General features: G+C 38.0%; 1 protein-coding gene across 1 annotated transcript in view; it reads left to right on the top strand.

Moving 5' to 3' along the window:
* Positions 1–19708, top strand: part of LOC107756055 (brain-specific angiogenesis inhibitor 1-like) — a 101576-nt gene that overhangs the window by 12835 nt on the left and 69033 nt on the right. Inside the window, exon 2 of the mRNA XM_016573035.1 lies at positions 11464–12381. Within this exon, the coding sequence (XP_016428521.1) occupies positions 11685–12381 (697 nt within the window). The 5' untranslated portion in view covers positions 11464–11684. The remainder of the gene's footprint in view (positions 1–11463; positions 12382–19708) is intronic.

Genomic DNA, 19708 nt, shown 5'->3' with positions numbered 1-19708 from the left:
TACTCTTAGTATAAAATTTAATCTAAACATAAACATTTGTTTAAAAAGTTTTTGAAGTCAAGATAGATAGATAGATAGATAGATAGATAGAAGCAGACTTGTCCTCCTATCTTCACTTCTATCATTTATAAGTGGTTGAAGTAAAGGAACGTGGAAAAATATCGAATGATAATACAGTCTCTGACTAATGCATTAACAAAGGCTATTATCTGCAACATTAAGGCCTGATTATGTGTGACAGCTCTCTCTTTCTCCCTAAAAGAGTGGCATTTAAATGTAGGACATGTTATTCTGGATAAATAAATAACAGAGTCATCCATCTAAGGCACAAAAACAGATCAGATAGCTTTTTTGTGTATCATAGAACCATGATGCAATAATCCTAGTTACGGTTGTCCTTAGGAAACTGACACCCCCTTTCGTCTCCCGCCGCAGATGTCCCCTATAGTCATTGGGTGAGAACTGACTCAAGCTAACAGAGTGGGATTGTTAGTTCTGTTATGGAGCTGGTGAGAGCCATACTGTGTCTGTGTGTGTATAAGAAGAAGCATGCAATGTTTGGCCTCAATGTCACCCCGAGGATGATGTGAGGTCATTTAGTTTCTCAGCTGCTGGGGTCAAGACCTCAGTCTTGCATCCCTTATGTGCTATCAAGAGCTTTGTACAATAATACTGACCAAGTGGATGCTTTTAATTTTTAATTAGCTAGAGCGTGTCTTTTGGGGCTCTTTCCCAAATGGCGACCTCAGCCCTTGCGGTCCTCCTCTGAGGCTAAACAATGTCGCATGAGTTGTTGAGTAATAGTTTGCTGTAGAGGAACAAATAAAATGTTGGAAAAGAAGTACGTATGTCAAGCAGAAATAATTATATAAAAAATAAAAATAAATCAAATGTAAGAAAGGAAGGAAATTAATTTAAATATAAAAGCAAAAACAAAGAAAATGGAAAGAAACCATAAAGAAAAAAAGAAAACAGGAAATAAAAGATGGATAGATGGATGAATGGATGGATGATGGGTAACTTAGAGATGGATGGATGAATGATGATGATAGGTAACCTATAGATAGAGATATGTATATTGGAGGGATGGATGGATGGAAATACCAATAGATGGATGGACAGATTGACAAAACCATAGATATACATATAGGTGAGTGGATAGATAGATAGATACACGTTAAATGATGATGGATGGATTAACAAACATATAGATATACATATAGATGGATGGAAGGATAGATAGATATTAAATGATGGAAATACCTATAGATGGATGGATTAGCAAACCTATAAATATACATATTGATGGATGGACAGACAGATGGATGGATGGATGGACCTATAGACAGAGATAAATGGATGGATGAAGAATAAATAGATGGATGGATTATCTTACATAGATATGGATGGATGGATAGAAAGACAGACAGGCAGACAGACAGACAGATAAAGATGGATAGGTAAAGAAACATGAATGAAAATTATGAAATCAAACCCATGAAATGTGGTCCCTGCAAAAGTGGGTTCAGTCTGACAACATAAGGCCTCAGGGTATGAATCCTTTATCCCTGCTCTTAAAACCGAAATGTTCTGTCTGGCTCATTTGCAGTGGACGTGATATGGCTTGATTGGATTTGATATTCACTACAATTCCCTCTCATATGTATCTGATTATGTTCAGGCACAAAGCACTCATTATCTGTGGGATTGATTCTGATGGAGAGAAAAGAGGACAGTCTCAACGCCATCTGCAACAGCCCCACTGTGAGATGTGTGAATTATGAGCGATTAGCCATTTCATCTCCCGAACTCTCACAAACACTCTCTGCACACTGAAATGCACTCACACACACACACACACACACACACACACAGAGGCCAGTGTTTTTCCCAGCCATGCTTGATTCATTTTGTCACCCTGCTGCCGGAAATAAAGGACCCCTTTTAAGCTAACTGAGCCCCTGATTGTAAATGTTTGTGACGAACTACCGCCGCAATGAATGTGTTTATCATTAACAGCCCATAAAAGTGTTTGTAAAGCCACGTTTGTAATTTTCTTTGTTTGGCACCACTATAATACGAGTTACAGATGCTGTAAATTCTGCTGGCATGAAACCCAATTAGGTCAGTATTCAGCACAGTATCCATTCCAAGCCCCTGCTCGGGTGTTGTGTACGGGAGGAGATAATTGCTTTCTTTCATGTGAGGGGATGATGCCACCGGGTATCTTCTGGACGGATGGACAAAGAGCACAAAGATGGGGAAGCTGAATAAGAGGACAAATTATTTCTTTAATGAACTGTTGGTTCACATATACAGTATATAATCAATCGGGGAACGTAATGAAGGGGCTGAGATGTCAAATCTGTGCATGTTAGCCAGAAATGAAAAGAGCTTAAAATAGATTCATTAGAGACACTGGGTTTCATTCTCTAAATCTTCGGCACGCAGAAATGATTCTTATGAAAAATTTTCACCGGATTCACAACACGCACTTCAGTTTGTTCTTATCTCATTCTAATGTTGATAAATCTGGATTATTCTAAACTAGGAAGTCCACAGTTATAGTAATTAGCATAATATCTCCATAACTTTCCACACGATTATTCACAATTATGCTCTATTTGAAGGACCCTTATATGCATATATGCGTATCCTTCGGTCAGAAACATACGTTACACAAGTAAACAAATGCTAATGTCCAGTACTACAGTCTAGGAGGCAATAGACTTACTTTTGAATATTATTAATATGATTGAAAAATAAAAATTAAAAGGGGGGAAATGTATTGGCAGATATTTGTTCTTTGTTTTACACATAAACTTAATTATGTTTAATTTCTCAGCAAACCAGACTTTATATCTTCACTTTGCATCTTAAATAAATGTATCCTGATTTAAGAATGTTTATTTCCACTGGAAAACGACAAAAATACAGTTTACAATACCATTTTCTTTACATTTCTATAAAATTATTATTATTATTATTTTTTTTTTCATATATATACATTTTGGTTTAACACATTCCATGTATTTTAAGTTCATCAGGATGTTTGTTGGCATGTGTGGTTTGAGTTGGTTCAGAAGTTTTTATGTAGTATATTAAAAGTATCCTAAGAAAAAAAATCTTTAATGTCAGCCTCGGCTTTTACGCAAGATCTCACATGGCTCATATCATACAATTTGAACTGCAACAATCGTAAAGGACATTTTTAAAAAGCACATTGTGTACTTGGCTCAAGACACTACTAAATATTTGATGCTGGCTTCCTAGGCATGGACATGTCCATTTGTTTTATATTTTATCTGTCTTCTACAGTTTGTCTCTCTTGTTGTCTCCGATGTGACTCTTTAGCTTTATTCATTTCTTCAGACAATTAGACGCCTAATTGAAATTAGTGTCAGGTAAGCGTTAGTCTGTGGCAGAGATGACAGAGAAAATAAACAGTGCTGGAGCAGGCGTGCCAGGGGAAAGAGAGCATGCAGATGCAGCCTGTTAGATCATCACACAAACAGATGTTCAGTTTTCTCTCTTCCCCCTCAACATTTGTCCTTCTAACTCTCTCTCCATCCCCTGCCAGTTTGTCCATCTCCTCCTCTTTGTCTCTTCAAATCATGATGTCAGCCTCTGTCTGTCTCTGATCAACCTCTGAGAGATTTAAGTCAATCTGAGTTTTGCATTAGAAAACAACAGGTTTGGTTTAGGTCAAGAAGGTCTATAATACTGTACCTGGAGAAAGTTATCTGTTAGCATTCCCATTCATCTTAATGGTTCATCTGGCGCAGGACCTCTTGGAAATACGTCATTTGAAATCACTTGAAATCTTTGCTACCACAGAAGCTTTTGAGCCAAGCACATGAGCCATAAATGCCATGTGACTAATCACTCTGGAGCCACAGGAAATTATGTAATGACAACAATGACTGGCTGTTGGCAATGCTACAAAGCTGTGACAAAGGCATGAAAATGGGAAAATGGCATGCTTTTAAGAATATTTTAACCATTAAGAGGCATTATAAAATAAAATAATAAAATAAAATTCCAAATGGTGTAGTCAAAGCATCTACAATGCAGAACCACTGTACTTTTAGGTGTACTTAAGTGTACAGATTGCCACTGGAGCAGTACCCTCAAAAGGTATCAATATGTAACCTTTTATATACTAATATGCATCCATAAAGTATTATTATGCATTCTTTAGGGCAGGAATGGGCAGTATTTCAGATACATGTATTTAAAATATGTATTTGAAATACAAAATACTTTTTTTGTATTTTGTATTTGAAAGCCTTTGAAAAGAAAATTGAATGTAATTTGCATTTAAGTACATTTTTCCACACAGTGTTTTGTATTTGTATTTTAAAAACATTTTCATGTATTTATGCCCATCTCTGATGTTGATAAATCTGGATTATTCTAAACTAGGAAGTCCACAGTTATAGTAATTAGCATAATATCTCCATAACTTTCCACACGATTATTCACAATTATGCTCTATTTGAAGGACCCTTATATGCATATATGCGTATCCTTCGGTCAGAAACATACGTTACACAAGTAAACAAATGCTAATGTCCAGTACTACAGTCTAGGAGGCAATAGACTTACTTTTGAATATTATTAATATGATTGAAAAATAAAAATTAAAAGGGGGGAAATGTATTGGCAGATATTTGTTCTTTGTTTTACACATAAACTTAATTATGTTTAATTTCTCAGCAAACCAGACTTTATATCTTCACTTTGCATCTTAAATAAATGTATCCTGATTTAAGAATGTTTATTTCCACTGGAAAACGACAAAAATACAGTTTACAATACCATTTTCTTTACATTTCTATAAAATTATTATTATTATTATTTTTTTTTTCATATATATACATTTTGGTTTAACACATTCCATGTATTTTAAGTTCATCAGGATGTTTGTTGGCATGTGTGGTTTGAGTTGGTTCAGAAGTTTTTATGTAGTATATTAAAAGTATCCTAAGAAAAAAAATCTTTAATGTCAGCCTCGGCTTTTACGCAAGATCTCACATGGCTCATATCATACAATTTGAACTGCAACAATCGTAAAGGACATTTTTAAAAAGCACATTGTGTACTTGGCTCAAGACACTACTAAATATTTGATGCTGGCTTCCTAGGCATGGACATGTCCATTTGTTTTATATTTTATCTGTCTTCTACAGTTTGTCTCTCTTGTTGTCTCCGATGTGACTCTTTAGCTTTATTCATTTCTTCAGACAATTAGACGCCTAATTGAAATTAGTGTCAGGTAAGCGTTAGTCTGTGGCAGAGATGACAGAGAAAATAAACAGTGCTGGAGCAGGCGTGCCAGGGGAAAGAGAGCATGCAGATGCAGCCTGTTAGATCATCACACAAACAGATGTTCAGTTTTCTCTCTTCCCCCTCAACATTTGTCCTTCTAACTCTCTCTCCATCCCCTGCCAGTTTGTCCATCTCCTCCTCTTTGTCTCTTCAAATCATGATGTCAGCCTCTGTCTGTCTCTGATCAACCTCTGAGAGATTTAAGTCAATCTGAGTTTTGCATTAGAAAACAACAGGTTTGGTTTAGGTCAAGAAGGTCTATAATACTGTACCTGGAGAAAGTTATCTGTTAGCATTCCCATTCATCTTAATGGTTCATCTGGCGCAGGACCTCTTGGAAATACGTCATTTGAAATCACTTGAAATCTTTGCTACCACAGAAGCTTTTGAGCCAAGCACATGAGCCATAAATGCCATGTGACTAATCACTCTGGAGCCACAGGAAATTATGTAATGACAACAATGACTGGCTGTTGGCAATGCTACAAAGCTGTGACAAAGGCATGAAAATGGGAAAATGGCATGCTTTTAAGAATATTTTAACCATTAAGAGGCATTATAAAATAAAATAATAAAATAAAATTCCAAATGGTGTAGTCAAAGCATCTACAATGCAGAACCACTGTACTTTTAGGTGTACTTAAGTGTACAGATTGCCACTGGAGCAGTACCCTCAAAAGGTATCAATATGTAACCTTTTATATACTAATATGCATCCATAAAGTATTATTATGCATTCTTTAGGGCAGGAATGGGCAGTATTTCAGATACATGTATTTAAAATATGTATTTGAAATACAAAATACTTTTTTTGTATTTTGTATTTGAAAGCCTTTGAAAAGAAAATTGAATGTAATTTGCATTTAAGTACATTTTTCCACACAGTGTTTTGTATTTGTATTTTAAAAACATTTTCATGTATTTATGCCCATCTCTGCTTTAGGGTATATTAGTACATTTTTGAACATACTGTCCCAGTGAAAAAAATGTTGCCCTAATAATAATGTATCGTGTTATCTAGTCCAATCTTCACCCTTTGGTTTAGGTTATGAATTAAAAATGCCTTCCATAAAAATCTGAGATGGATTCTGTATATTAAGCAATATGAGATGAATAATTGTGGAGAAAAATAAGTACAATGAATTTCAATAAAATACTGCCTTGCAAGAGCTGTAAAATTCTGTATTTATGACAATAGTATACAAAATATTTCCCAGAAACAATATAATGTGTTTTTAAGGGTGTGAAGATCTCTTTCCATATCCACTCTCCTAATTTTAGATTTAAAGACCATTTTAGCTTCGTTCAGTAAATCTCCCAGGCAAGCTCTGATCCTATAGATCACAGAGAGCTTGAGACAGCTGAGATAAGTCTGCTCCGCACCTCTTTCAAGAGCAAGAATGCTGCTACCTCTGATCTGTTTACCTAGCTTAAGGTTAACCCAGGAAGCACTGAACGTTGAAATTAAAATGATAGTTCACACAAAAGTCAATTCACATAATTTGGAAACCATATGATTCTTTTTTCTTGAATGGAACAAAAAAGGGAAATTTTGCAGAATAAGCTTCTATTTTTCACACAACAAAGACATGATTACAAAGCCAAACTCCAAGAATAGTCCATACAACTAAAAATGTGCTTCTAAAGTCATACTGTCGGTGAGGAACAGCATTAGGTTCTAATGCAAATACAAATTTGTTGTATGATATTCGATGCCTAAATAAACAGTGAGTTTTGCAAATGTAACTTCACTTCAACATCTGCACAAGAGATAGTTCACCCAAAAGTAACATTTCTGTCATAATTTACTCACCTTCATGTATATTCCAAACCTGTATAACATTCTTCTTCTGTGGAACACAATAGAAGTTCTTTTGAAAAATGTCTCATGTTTTCTTTTGCCCATACAATGAAAGTCAGTGGGGTCCAATGTTAGAACCCCAACATTCTTCAAAATATCTTTGTTTTCTGCAGAAGAAAGTCAGTCATACAGGTATGGAATGACATTAGGTGAGTTAATATCTTTTTGGGTGAACTATCCCTGTAGAAGGACTCAAAAGGACTTTTTGAGAACAAAAGCACCTCCATCTGACATTAACTGTTTTCTGATGCAAGATCCCTCCTCATCATGTACTTGGTCTGATAGGAAAAGCAACGGTTTATAAGTTGATGAAAGAAGGCCTGGCATTTAGCATGGTAAACACATTCATCACCAGAGACAGATAATTATCTCTTTAATTTCACGAGGCCTAGCTCTTGTTGTCACAGACGCTGGAGCGCAAATAGAGGAGAATGAGGTTGGTCTTGAAAGAGGCAGCAACGCTTGTTGCCTTCTGTTTGCTCAAATAACCTTGTTCGCTGGGGTGTAATTGTAGCTCTTTGATTTGAGAGGAAGAAAAAATAAATAAGGGGTGGAGCCCAGAAAGAGGTGCCGATGAACGAGAACACCCATGAGAAACGACAGCCTGTCTTCTCTCCCTTCTCCAACTCTCTATCTTTCTCTTTATCTGTTGCTCTGTCTCATCCATTCGTCCTCTAACTCCTTCATGTTTTTCTCCCCACCCAATGTTTTTACACAAACTAACAGCCATACTTTAAACATCATTTCCAGTGACATACTTTGATTACATGCTGTTCCTGACAAACATTAAAAAGAATAATGAAATGGCACCTCAACACAAAGTAACAGGTCAGAAGCTTAATTGAATGAAGGTGGGTTTCTTTTTCCGACGGATTGCAGAAATTATGATTATCTTCAATGGCTTCTTTTCTGTCTAATGAATGTGGAAACTAGGCCCCATCATGGCCCTTCTAATCATGGTATAATCCTGCAATGAGAAAATACCTGTATTTTCTATACTGTCTCTCTTTTCCTTCTCTCTTTTTCTTCTCTCAGAAGCCAGTGATGGTACGTGAGCCCTTTCTGCTTGAGCAATTTTTTTGACATATTCAAAATCTGAGGCTGTTAACGGTATGTGAGAAGCAGTCAGTGTTTCCATAATGCCTTGACAGCACGGAACTGATCTCGACACACTTGATGCACATGTGAGAGTGACGGATTAGGAAATGGTTTTATTTGTGAATGTCAATGACTAATAGGGATAGTTCACCCAAAAAGAAAAAGAACATTTTGTGATTTACTCACCCTCATCTTGGTCCAAATCTGTATGACTTTCCTTTTTTTGTGATGATATTAAGAAAAAAAATCTGTTGCCCATACATTGAAAGTCAATGGTGTCCAGTGTTGTTTTGCAACATTCAGTTTAATGACCTGTGGATGAGCAAAGGCTGTATCCCTTTAAAGCTAAACTAGTCAAACTTGTCTGTTTTCTCACCTGGCACTAGCGCATTATTTTTCACCCAAAATGTACATTTTATAGCTTTTCTTTTCTTCCAGAGTGACATAGTGTGCAAAGCGAGGACTCAATTAACTGAATAGCAGTTTTCAGTGAGTCAGTGCTGCTGATCAATAAACAAGACATGTGTGTAATGAGCTGGCCACTGTGCGACACTCACAGACCCCATCCAGTGCATGCTGGGATAGCTAAATTTATTGGGGCAGAATATAATGGATGAGTGATCATCCCTGCATCAGTAAAGGTGTTTCATGAGGTTCAGCCTTGAGAATGTCCCGGTTAATGTCAAGGCTAAGTTAAGACACAGATTAGATGATTACAACCTCCAGCTTCATTACAGATACCACTGGCATGAAAAACAATGTTTATTCTGTTCAAAAAACGCCCACACTTTCACTTAAAGACTTATGCTTTAAGCATCCTGAACAGAGCTTATCTGGGACCAAGCAGATATGTGCCATCGTGTGTGTGTGTGTGTGTGTGTGTAAGGCAATGTTTGAGGTCATGCTGAGATCAATTGAAGCTTTTTTTTATATTATCTGCCCATAAAAAAACGAAACCACCAGTGCAGTCAGCCGCATCCATGTATTCTGATCTGCTTTTCACCGCAGGCTGTGCCACTAGGACTCCAGGATGCGGTCTGTAGCGAGAGAGGTTAAGGTTTGGGTTAGTTTTGTTGTTCTCATTGTTGACCTCATGTAAGAAATGACTGATCAAAATGTTTGTTTTCTGCACCAATTTTCCGCTGCTGAATGCATGCAGTCTGAATTGAATGTGATGAGATAAAAAATAATGTGCAATGTGAAATAATGTCAAGAAAAAACCTCTGTGTTGAGTTCTCATGTAGTCCGATTGAAAAACAAATTACTCCTATTAACCAATTCACAAGCAAATTACTAGGTTCTTTTAAAGAATCGATCAAAAAGATGAATCATTGTTTTAAAGATAGACTGGCTTGAATCAGTCTGACAAATGTTTCACTAAATGACCTTACTGAATCAATCAGAGGTGCGTTTCCCAAAAGTAACTGGTCGCAAGTTTCATTGTTACCAATAGAGTTCAATGGAACTTGCAACCATAGTTAGCTAACAATGCTTTTGTTTAGGGAAACGCAACCCAGAATGATTACTGAATCTGACTCACTTACTGAACAGCAAATTAACATTATTCAAGTGATATGAAATGTTTATGAAACAGGTTTGTGAAATTTGAATGAATATTAATAATTACTGGGTGATCATAACAATGTACAGTATTGTATGTTTTAGTATACATAACAGCAATGTTCTATAGGAAACATGCTGCAAGATAAGAACAACGCACAAAGTAAGTTTTAAGAGAAGAAAAATGTAAAGAATAAAAATAATCCAAGCATTGAATGGTTGTGATCGCCCTGCTTGAGCTGCAAGAGCTGAACATGGTTAAATGAACCACTTTGTTAACGGGTATTTTAGCTCATTCAAAATTATTTCAGTGGACTGAAATTATATGCCATTTCAGTCAAAGTAAAATGGACTAAAATTGATGAATATAGCATGACAAAATATTGACTTCTTTCATCAAAAGACAAAAAGTATGACTAAAACAAAATAGGGTGCAAAAATTAACACTGAATCTTGCACATTCACAAAACTGCATTCAGTGCTGTGGTTGAAATACACACATACTCACACATCTGTTGTTTCATTCATTTTCTAAAGAATGCACACTCTCATAGACACACACATCGATCTCACCCACACGCATTCATAACAGCATTATCCAGTATCTTTGTGGAAACTCCTAATCTCCAACAATACCCTGCTATATACGCTGATAGCGACTGCTGTATTTATTAATAATACCGAGAGGAAGGAGCGTACTAAGATTGCTGAACAGTTTCATTACACATATTAAAGTAGTAATGATTATTTTAAATATCACATCATTTCATGTGAATGAAGCGTCCCATTTTTCTTCATCCATTTCCAGAATCCACCAGTATTTAGGCATATTTAGAACCTTTATGACTCAGTGCACTTTTTATCCCCTGTCTGGGTTCGTCTGATTTCTTAGCACGCTGAATATAAGGAACAAAGCTAATGCCTTTAGATAAGGATGATTAACCTAAAATAAAATCTGCATTGTATCTTTCTGTATGGTATATGGCTTTTAGGGTGAGCCTGGTACCAGGACGCTCACTTTGTAAAGTGACTAATGGCACATGGAAAAGTTGCGATTACATAAGAATAGTCTCCAAGATGTCTGTCTACTGCTCTTGCACGTGACCTCACATATTTCTTATCTTTAAGTGCTGTAAAACTACACGAGACACTGAATTGTCAGGGAAATGAATGACAATCAGGCCCGTCTGAGAGATGATACAGCTGCTTTTAGCCTAATGATTCGCAGAGGGCTGAGGCTATTGATCATTTTGGCATGAAGCAAATGCACTGAAAATAATGAATGACAGCAGGTGTTCATATTTTTGTAATTGATTGCCCCATAATTGGACAAGTTATTGAGCTCACTGATGAAATACAAGATTGAGGGTGACGTTTTTGCAGAAAGTGACTGCTTCACAGGGAACAAATAGTTCTTTTTGAATGTGAAGCACAGGTGCAGCACTTCTCGATCGATATAGCCCAGCATGGTAATTTCTGAGTACCAAAGTCAGTTGTGTCAGTGTCTACACACTTGAAGTTATTATGTTCACTCTTATCTGGTCAATGGAAAATTGCTGTTGTTTTCCTATCTGGCTAATACAACCTTTTTTCTGTCTTCTCTAATCCTGCAGATCCCTGTGAGGGCGTCTGGCATCATGGACAGCAAACTAGATCATTGAGCCAAAGTTCCCTCTCATCCTGAGCTGTCGGTTCAGACGGTTCTGCAAACATCGGAGAATATCAGCTAGTTAACAAAACGAGGCTGTTGATCTTACATTAACAAGAAAAGGTGCCCAATAAGAGATATCTTCAGCCTCACACTTTTCTGCACACTGTTCTGCCGTTTACAGCCATGATATCAAAATTCTTCCAGAATTGTTTATCGCTGGTCCTACTTTTCCCTCTTCTTCAACTGTTGTGGCTGGACATGCTCAACGCTGCCCCCTCTGGTCCGGAGTCTGACATCTGCTCCACACTGGTCCAGAGCCGCTTCTTTGGATTCTTCCTCTCGTCCTCTGTATTTCCTAGCACACCCTGCTCCTGGACCCTGCAGAACCCCGACCCACGGCGCTACACCATCTTCATCAAGGTCACAAAACCAACCAGAGACTGCATTTCCAGACAGCACCAGACCTTCCAGTTTGACTCCTTCTTGGAGACGACACGAACCTTTCTCGGGATGGAGAGCTTCGACGAGGTGGTGAAGCTGTGTGATGCCTCTACCCACGTTGCCTTCCTGGAAGCTGGAAAACAATTCCTGCAGATCCGGAAAGGGCTGCCCAGAGCGGGTGCCGGGTCCAGGAATGGTGATGGGGAATTTAAGGTGGAGTATCTCGTGGTTGGGAAGCGTAACCCCAGCATGGCTGCCTGTCAAATGCTGTGCCAATGGTTGGAGGACTGCCTGACCTACAGTACCTCCAGCCGGCCCTGTGGCATCATGCAGACACCATGCCAATGTTGGGACCAGCCCCAGCCAGACAAAGACACCAGTGGATGCTACTTGGAGAACTGCATCCCTGTTGTGAAAGAAGGAACAGCTGACACTAGCGGTAAGCTAACAGTTTTTGTCAAGTTATAATTCAGCATGGTTGAATGGTTATTGAATTAAAAAATGTTGTTCTCTGTTCCCACTGTGGGTTTGGTAGCTTGTCGTATTTAGTAGCAAAGCAACAGAACAATCAAAGCTGAAGAAACAAGAGTTCAGAGAGAACTGAAGGAGGTTAAAAAAGAGAAGGTTTTAGGTTTCAGCTGATGTGTCCTAGCTGGGTGACCTTGGTTTCTTGGCGCCATGTGCGATCCTGTGAGGGTTCAGATAGGGATATTGGATCGGCCCGTGGGAGAGTTGATGCGGCAGACATGCTCTGGGAGTGACATGGGATAGCGGTGGTGATGCGCTTGGAGATTGATTATTAGGAAGGGAATGGGCTCGGTTACTGAGTATGATGTGATCTCTTCTCCATAAGTTGGTGTGGCACAGAAACTCAACCCCTAGGAGAGGCTGCAGCCATTGGACTGGAAGATCACTCACCCCATTGCACTGCGACCTTTCTGTGGACTTTCTCTTCCTTCTTCTCTTTTATGTCTTACTTTTTTTCTGCTTGTTGACGGATCTCCACAACTCACAGTGCTCAAAACTATCTGTAAAAGAGCACTAAAGGTGTGTAATTAATAGTATGTGTGATCCTTCTTACTAGAAATTAATTCTAATTTTTAGTTGCCTTGTCAACATTTTTATTGGCCTCACCACATATTTCTGAAGGATCATGTGACACTGAAGACTGAAGTAATGGCTCTTGAAAATTCAGCTTTGCCATCACAAGAATAAATGACATTTTAAAATGCATTATAATAGAAAAGACTTATATTTAAACTGTAACAATATTTAACAATATTACTGTTTTCACTGTGTTCTTCATAGAGTAAATGCAGCCTAGTGAGCATAAGAGACTTCTTTAAAAAATCATTAAATTTATTTATTTATTTATTTGCCATAACAATCTAGTTGTTTGGAATTCTTATGAACCCCAAACTTTTTAAATGGTAGTATATATATTTGCTAGAAATTCTTATATTTCTCATTAATTTAGGTGTTAAAATTATACAGTTATAATGTCACTCCATACATTCATAAATCACACTTAAATCAAAATTATGGCATCCGATGGAAAACATTAGAGATTGGTTTGTGGTTTTCAACAAAATATTCTTTACTTATGCTTCCAAGATTATCGTAAATTATTTTTGCAATTTCAACAAAACTTAATCTGTGTTAGCCAGCTTGAAAACATTATCTTGGAGACAAATCACAATTTGCAATGTAGACAATGTAGAATACATAACAGAAAACCAAACATTTAAGATTGCAAGGCATAAAAAATGGAGGAACAAGATCAATTAATATAAAAAGTTCAGCAGCCCGTGGCCCATCCTCAATCCTGATGCGTCACAACAGTCAAAGACGTCCGTCTAATGTATGTATACACAGCAAGAACTTATCCTATGTGAATGGCCCCTAAGACAAGCAAGGCAGATAGAATAGATGTACAGAGGGTGCGATAAAGAGAGAACATCTCATAAATTGATCGTGAGCTTGGGAGGCAAGCCAGGAATGTCTGGCTGGGCCCATCGGATGGAGCCAAAGCAGAAAGGCAAATGAAAGATGACTTTTGAAAGACAGGCTGTGCATCATTACAATGCTACTCTCCAAGACCTATCGCTCTGCGGACATCCCTAGCTCAGTCTTAATGGCATGCTGTCCATTTTATGTGTGGCCAATTTGGAGATGTGCCTCCTCCCACATCTCCTGTAGGTGGAAATGGCCCACCTCCCTCCGATTCCTAAGAGGGAAAGTGGACAGTTAAATAGAGGGACACATGAGGGAGGGAGAGTGCATTCCATCTTAAAATGCTAAAGGCGTGTCTATTGTGTGAATGTGACCCATTGCTCAGAGGCAAGGCATCATGGGAGATGAGTAGATTCATCTCTGGCAGCTCAGAGCAGTGACAGATTACGGGCTGGATTTGAGAGACAGAATGGAAGAGGAGTCGAGTGAGAAAAAGATGGAAGAGAATTTCAGGTGTGAGGTGATGACAGTAGAAAATACTGTCCTCATGACTTGCACTTTCTCGCCATTCAGGACCAATGTGTCTCAGAGAGCTTTGGTTAAGCTAGATGAAAGCACATACTTGTTATTTCTCAGCGAGGCACTTTGAATTGAGAGCGGAGTCTATAATAGCTTGGCTGTGATGTTGCTAAACTAAGGAATTTAAATTGACTGCCCCCATAGTCCTCAGTTCTTCATCTTTAGGCGCAATAACAAGATTTAACTTATCACTGTTTTGTTGTAGTCGTGTCTCTTTTCTCTGTTTCTCACACACACTTACGCCAGTGAGCCGTTTCATGCTGAGCCGTTTCATTGTGGATGGCTGAAAACGGTTGTGCGGGCAGCACTCTGTCACTGCGTGTGGGGGGTGTGTGTGTTATGAACATGTTTGGTCACCAGGGGCACACACGTTTTTAGCGCACAGCTTATAAAACTGCTCCCACTGCTCTGAGAAGGATAAGCACAGTACTTATCTCTGCTGGACGGATGGTCTGTGTCTGTATCTTTTTCTCTCTCTCACTCTCGTTCTCCTACCGTTGCCAATGCTAGCTCATGGCCCCTCCACAGCTCTCCAGAGCTCATAAAATATTCATGTTTTAATTAAGCAGTTTTACTGCCTCTATGCTTGATAATAAAAAATGCCCCAGGTTGGGTGTGCATTAGGGTGTGTATATGTGTTTTCAGAACGTATGTTAGCTGTGAGACTGTACTAGTCCATCGTAAACACACACAGGGGATGGGGCTGGGGCTGGGGCTGGGGGGGAATTTGTCAGACATCTGTCTTGCTGTAGGGGTTCATCACTATTTCATGCACACTTTCAATGAGGGATTTTGGATGGTGTTTGTTCCAAGAGGGTGTTATATTGTTGTTCATAAGAATATCAGTGTTCCATTGTTTACTTTACTTAAGCTGTTTCAGTTTTACCATCTCTATTTACAATGATACCACCACATGTTTGTCACGATAATGCTACATAGCTCTAAATCTGTAGAATTCCCCAGAGAGGTGCTTCATGCAACTAAAAAAAAAATACTGTTTTACAATAATGAGATTAAGAATCATAATGTAAATATTGGAAATGCCAGTAAGTAAAATGCCCAGGCCTAATTGTCAAGAAAGTAATGTCACAATGCAAAAAAATAAAAAAATAAAAAAATAAACCTTCACCACCAAAAATGGCGTTTCTGTATTTAGGATTTTGGATGGTGTTTGTTCCAAGAGGGTGTTATATTGTTGTTCATAAGAATATCAGTGTTCCATTGTTTACTTTACTTAAGCTGTTTCAGTTTTACCATCTCTATTTACAATGATACCACCACATGTTTGTCACGATAATGCTACATAGCTCTAAATCTGTAGAATTCCCCAGAGAGGTGCTTCATGCAACTAAAAAAAAAATACTGTTTTACAATAATGAGATTAAGAATCATAATGTAAATATTGGAAATGCCAGTAAGTAAAATGCCCAGGCATTTCCAATATTTACATTATGATATTGGAAATGCCAGTAAGTAAAATGCCCAGGCCTAATTGTCAAGAAAGTAATGTCACAATGCAAAAAAATAAAAAAATAAACCTTCACCACCAAAAATGGCGTTTCTGTATTTACTCATTTACTTTTGTTGGTTTACATTTGGAACTTCTAGCTTGATTCTGTTTTTTTTTTTGTGCATTATAACTTTCAACTGGGGGACTGAAGCTTTCAAACTTCAAAAAGGATGTAAAAGCATTGTGAAATTAGTTTATATGACTCACATGCTACTGTACATTTCAAGTCTTCTGTAACCATTCAACAACTTGAAATCTTTGGCGTGCTCATGATATCCGATTTGTGAATGAGTCGTTCATTGAGTCAAATTGTTTTCAATGATTCATCTGGTCCGGTTCGCAACACCGGTCATAATAAAGATTTTTTTTTTTGAGTTCAACTCCTTAAAGCCATCCAACACAGTCTGCTTTAGTGTTTCACGGAACAGCCATAGGGGTCTGTAATAACATGAGGGTGAGTAAATGATGGCAGAATTGTAATTTTATAAGCTTTGTTATTATACAAAGTATGCTATTTATAAAACATATTTCATTTGATAGTATTGCAACTTGGGCATGTTTTGGTGAGTTGATACGTGCATGAGCATTGCTCAAGGTGACCATTCGCAGCTTAAGTCGAATGATTTCAGCGGCCTAATGTTGTTTGTCTGGAACTGCTTAGAATTTGAGTGGGACTTGTCTGATAATGACTGGTATTGTAACTCATCTGCTGTAACTGTTAGATGAGTGTCAGGGTTGCACTACTGTGAGGAGCTAGGATACGAGGAGTAAACTCAAACAAAGGTCTTTAATCACGATAATCCAAGGGGTAACACAGGGCAGGCTGGAGACACACGTAACACGTGGAGACGTTCAAGACTCGACAACCAAACATGGGGCAGACTACACTTTAAATACATAACATAACAAGGTAATTAACGAGACACAGGTGGATCAGATAACACAATCAGACAAGGGAAAAACTAGGTCACTGGGAGCAAAAACACACTCAGACAGTCCAGGGGCGTGACAATGAGGACTGATTTTTTATATATTTAGGGGCTAATTTCGTTCTCTCTTAGAACACTTTTTGTCCAGAACTGCCTGCGTTAAAATCCTTACAAATGATTGGCCCCTTAATTGACCATTCCTCGAAAATGATTGGTTGTACCCATGGCCGGACTTACCATTGGGCTTGAGTGGGCTGCAGCCCATGGGCCCCGCCTTGTAGGGGGCCCCGCCTTTGCCCGTTTACGTTTGTTTGATTTGTTCGTTATATGCCAGTCAGAATTCAGAAATTATTAGCCGCATTTCCACTGCGCAAGATCTAAACGGGCCAGCCGGGGCTACAGCTTACAAGTACGACCTTTGAGGCCACAGTCAAACAGCATAAACTGGTTTTTATGATTATTTCACATAGAAGAAGGATTCACGTATTGAATCGTGTCTGCACCGATTGGTTTGTTATCACATGGCTACTTTAAACACTCCATTAAGCCTTAGCCCCAAAGAGCGCACATTTAGAAAGATAATGATAAATTCTCAAATGTTCACACCTCATTTCTTTACAGAGGATGATTCTATATTACTATATTAATGTTCCACTAAATTATGCGATCATCTGATGAGTTTTGAGCATTTATGAACCTCAAAGCATAGGTTTGTGTATTTTGTGTTACTCCATAATGATGTTCTATTTGAGGGCATTTGTAGTATAGGTATAGGGTCCAAACATAACCTCAAGCCCAGGGGCCCCCGCCCCCCTAAGTCCTGCCCAGGTTGTACCATTTAAAACTAAGCAATGTGTAGTGCAGATTGGATAACAGCGAGCGTGTTTTGTTCACTCGCTCTGAGTCGAACTTGTTGGAAGCATCAAGCGATTTGCTGCTTATTTAAATTCCCCGCAGAATTCTTTATTACAAAGCACATTTGGAAGTCAGACACCCCAATCCATTTTAAACATAAGAGCCATGTCACACAGCATGCGTTTTGTTGTTCCACACCCAGACTTTTTTTATGTGTATGCTCAACACTGACATTTTTGTCCAATATGATGCTGCCTTTTCAGCGTCTTGCGCATCAACCTCAAGTTTTTATTTATATACATTATCATTTAGGCCTATATTTACATTTATTTATTTAGCAGACACTTTATCCATAGAAACTTACCAGTGAGGAATACAACAGAGAAACAGGCGCGAGGAATGCAACACAGTGTTTTTGCGGAGTGTAGAAGCTGAATAGCAGCGCGCTTATACTGCATGACAGTTAACATGGAGGCGCCGGAGCGATCACTTGAATTTAAAATACTCCATCATTTTTGGTCATACAGACAAGAATAATTGCATCTTTCGAATCTGTTAAGGGTCTACATTTGTTTGTGTACACTCACAATAACAAAAAAATGTTGTGCTCTGTAAAATAATGAAACCAAACAGGATATTATTTCTGGTCCCGGTAAACTTTAGCGGGTCAAAAATGAACTGAAACTCCGTTGCTTCACAGACATGAGAAATATATCTATTGAACGCAAAATGTTTTAATAATGAACCAATTCAAATAGAAAACAAATATTCTCAGATTATGTAATCCGTATGAAATGTAGGCTATATTGCGCGCCCACCGCAGAGATGATGACGAACTTCATCACAATGATATTATTTTATTTAAAGGTATAGTCCACCAAAAAAATGAAAATTCTCTCATTGTTTATGCACCCTCATATCGTTCCAAACTCCAAACTCGTGAAACACAAAAGAAAGTATTTTGAAGAATGTTGGTAGCCAAACATTTTTGCTTCCATTGTACAGTCAAAAAATAGGGGAGAGTGGGTAAGTTAAGCCAGTGGGTAAGTTGACCCACCCCCTGTATCTTGGCAACTATACACTTTTACGGTCATATGACCTTGTATTTTGGAACCACCAACCATTTCTGCCAGACTGAAAACACATGGGAGGAGTGGAAGGCACCCATTTACTTTAAAAATTTCCTTTTTTTTTTTGGCTTGTCAAAGTAAAATTTTAGCATAACAGATGTAATGGCTGCCTATTCAAAGCAAATTTATTCAGGTCTAAAAATATTTATGATGCATATATGTGATTTAGCAACACATAAAACCATGCAAATAATTTAGCTATATTAGCCTGAATTGGCAAGCTATTTTTTTTCCAAAATGGCAGCTATGGGGCAAAGTGAGCCAAATGTTTTGGGGTAAATTGAGCCAGCATTTTAACTTACAAATAATATATACATATTATATATAATATATACATATTATTTGTAGTTTATTTAATAAAGGCAGTGTACAAGTGCACCAAATCCTTTCTGATAAGAACCAGAAGATACTTTTCATCACATTATAATCATATGTGGTATATCTTTCCACCTGTAGTCCCTAATGGCATGTTTGACATTGCAGAAAAGCTACCATGCCAAGAATCTTTTGACTAAAATGTTTATTAGTTTTATGTTGTTTAAGTTAGCTTTCAGAAAAGAAATATGACTTTGTGTAAAAGGAAATTTGATTATTAAATTAGTTTTAAAAAAAGATAAATTATCTTTAAAATGTAACATGGGTTTGAATCAGCTTCAGTCAGATGGTCATTTTCCTCACTGGCTCATTCCTCCAGCTCCGTCCTGGCTATCTGCTGGGGCTCCTGTATGGTTGGGGCCCTGCTGGTTCGTCCTGCCGGCCCCGCTTTGGCCTTCCACCCTGCCGGTTCCGGTCTTACACCCTGGTCTACCT

This window comes from Sinocyclocheilus rhinocerous, unplaced genomic scaffold, assembly GCF_001515625.1.
Source record: "Sinocyclocheilus rhinocerous isolate Xijiao unplaced genomic scaffold, SAMN03320098_v1.1 scaffold11, whole genome shotgun sequence".
In the NCBI taxonomy this organism is placed as follows: domain Eukaryota; kingdom Metazoa; phylum Chordata; class Actinopteri; order Cypriniformes; family Cyprinidae; genus Sinocyclocheilus; species Sinocyclocheilus rhinocerous.
Note: the sequence above shows the minus strand (reverse complement) of the source record. Positions and strands in the feature narration are given on the sequence as shown.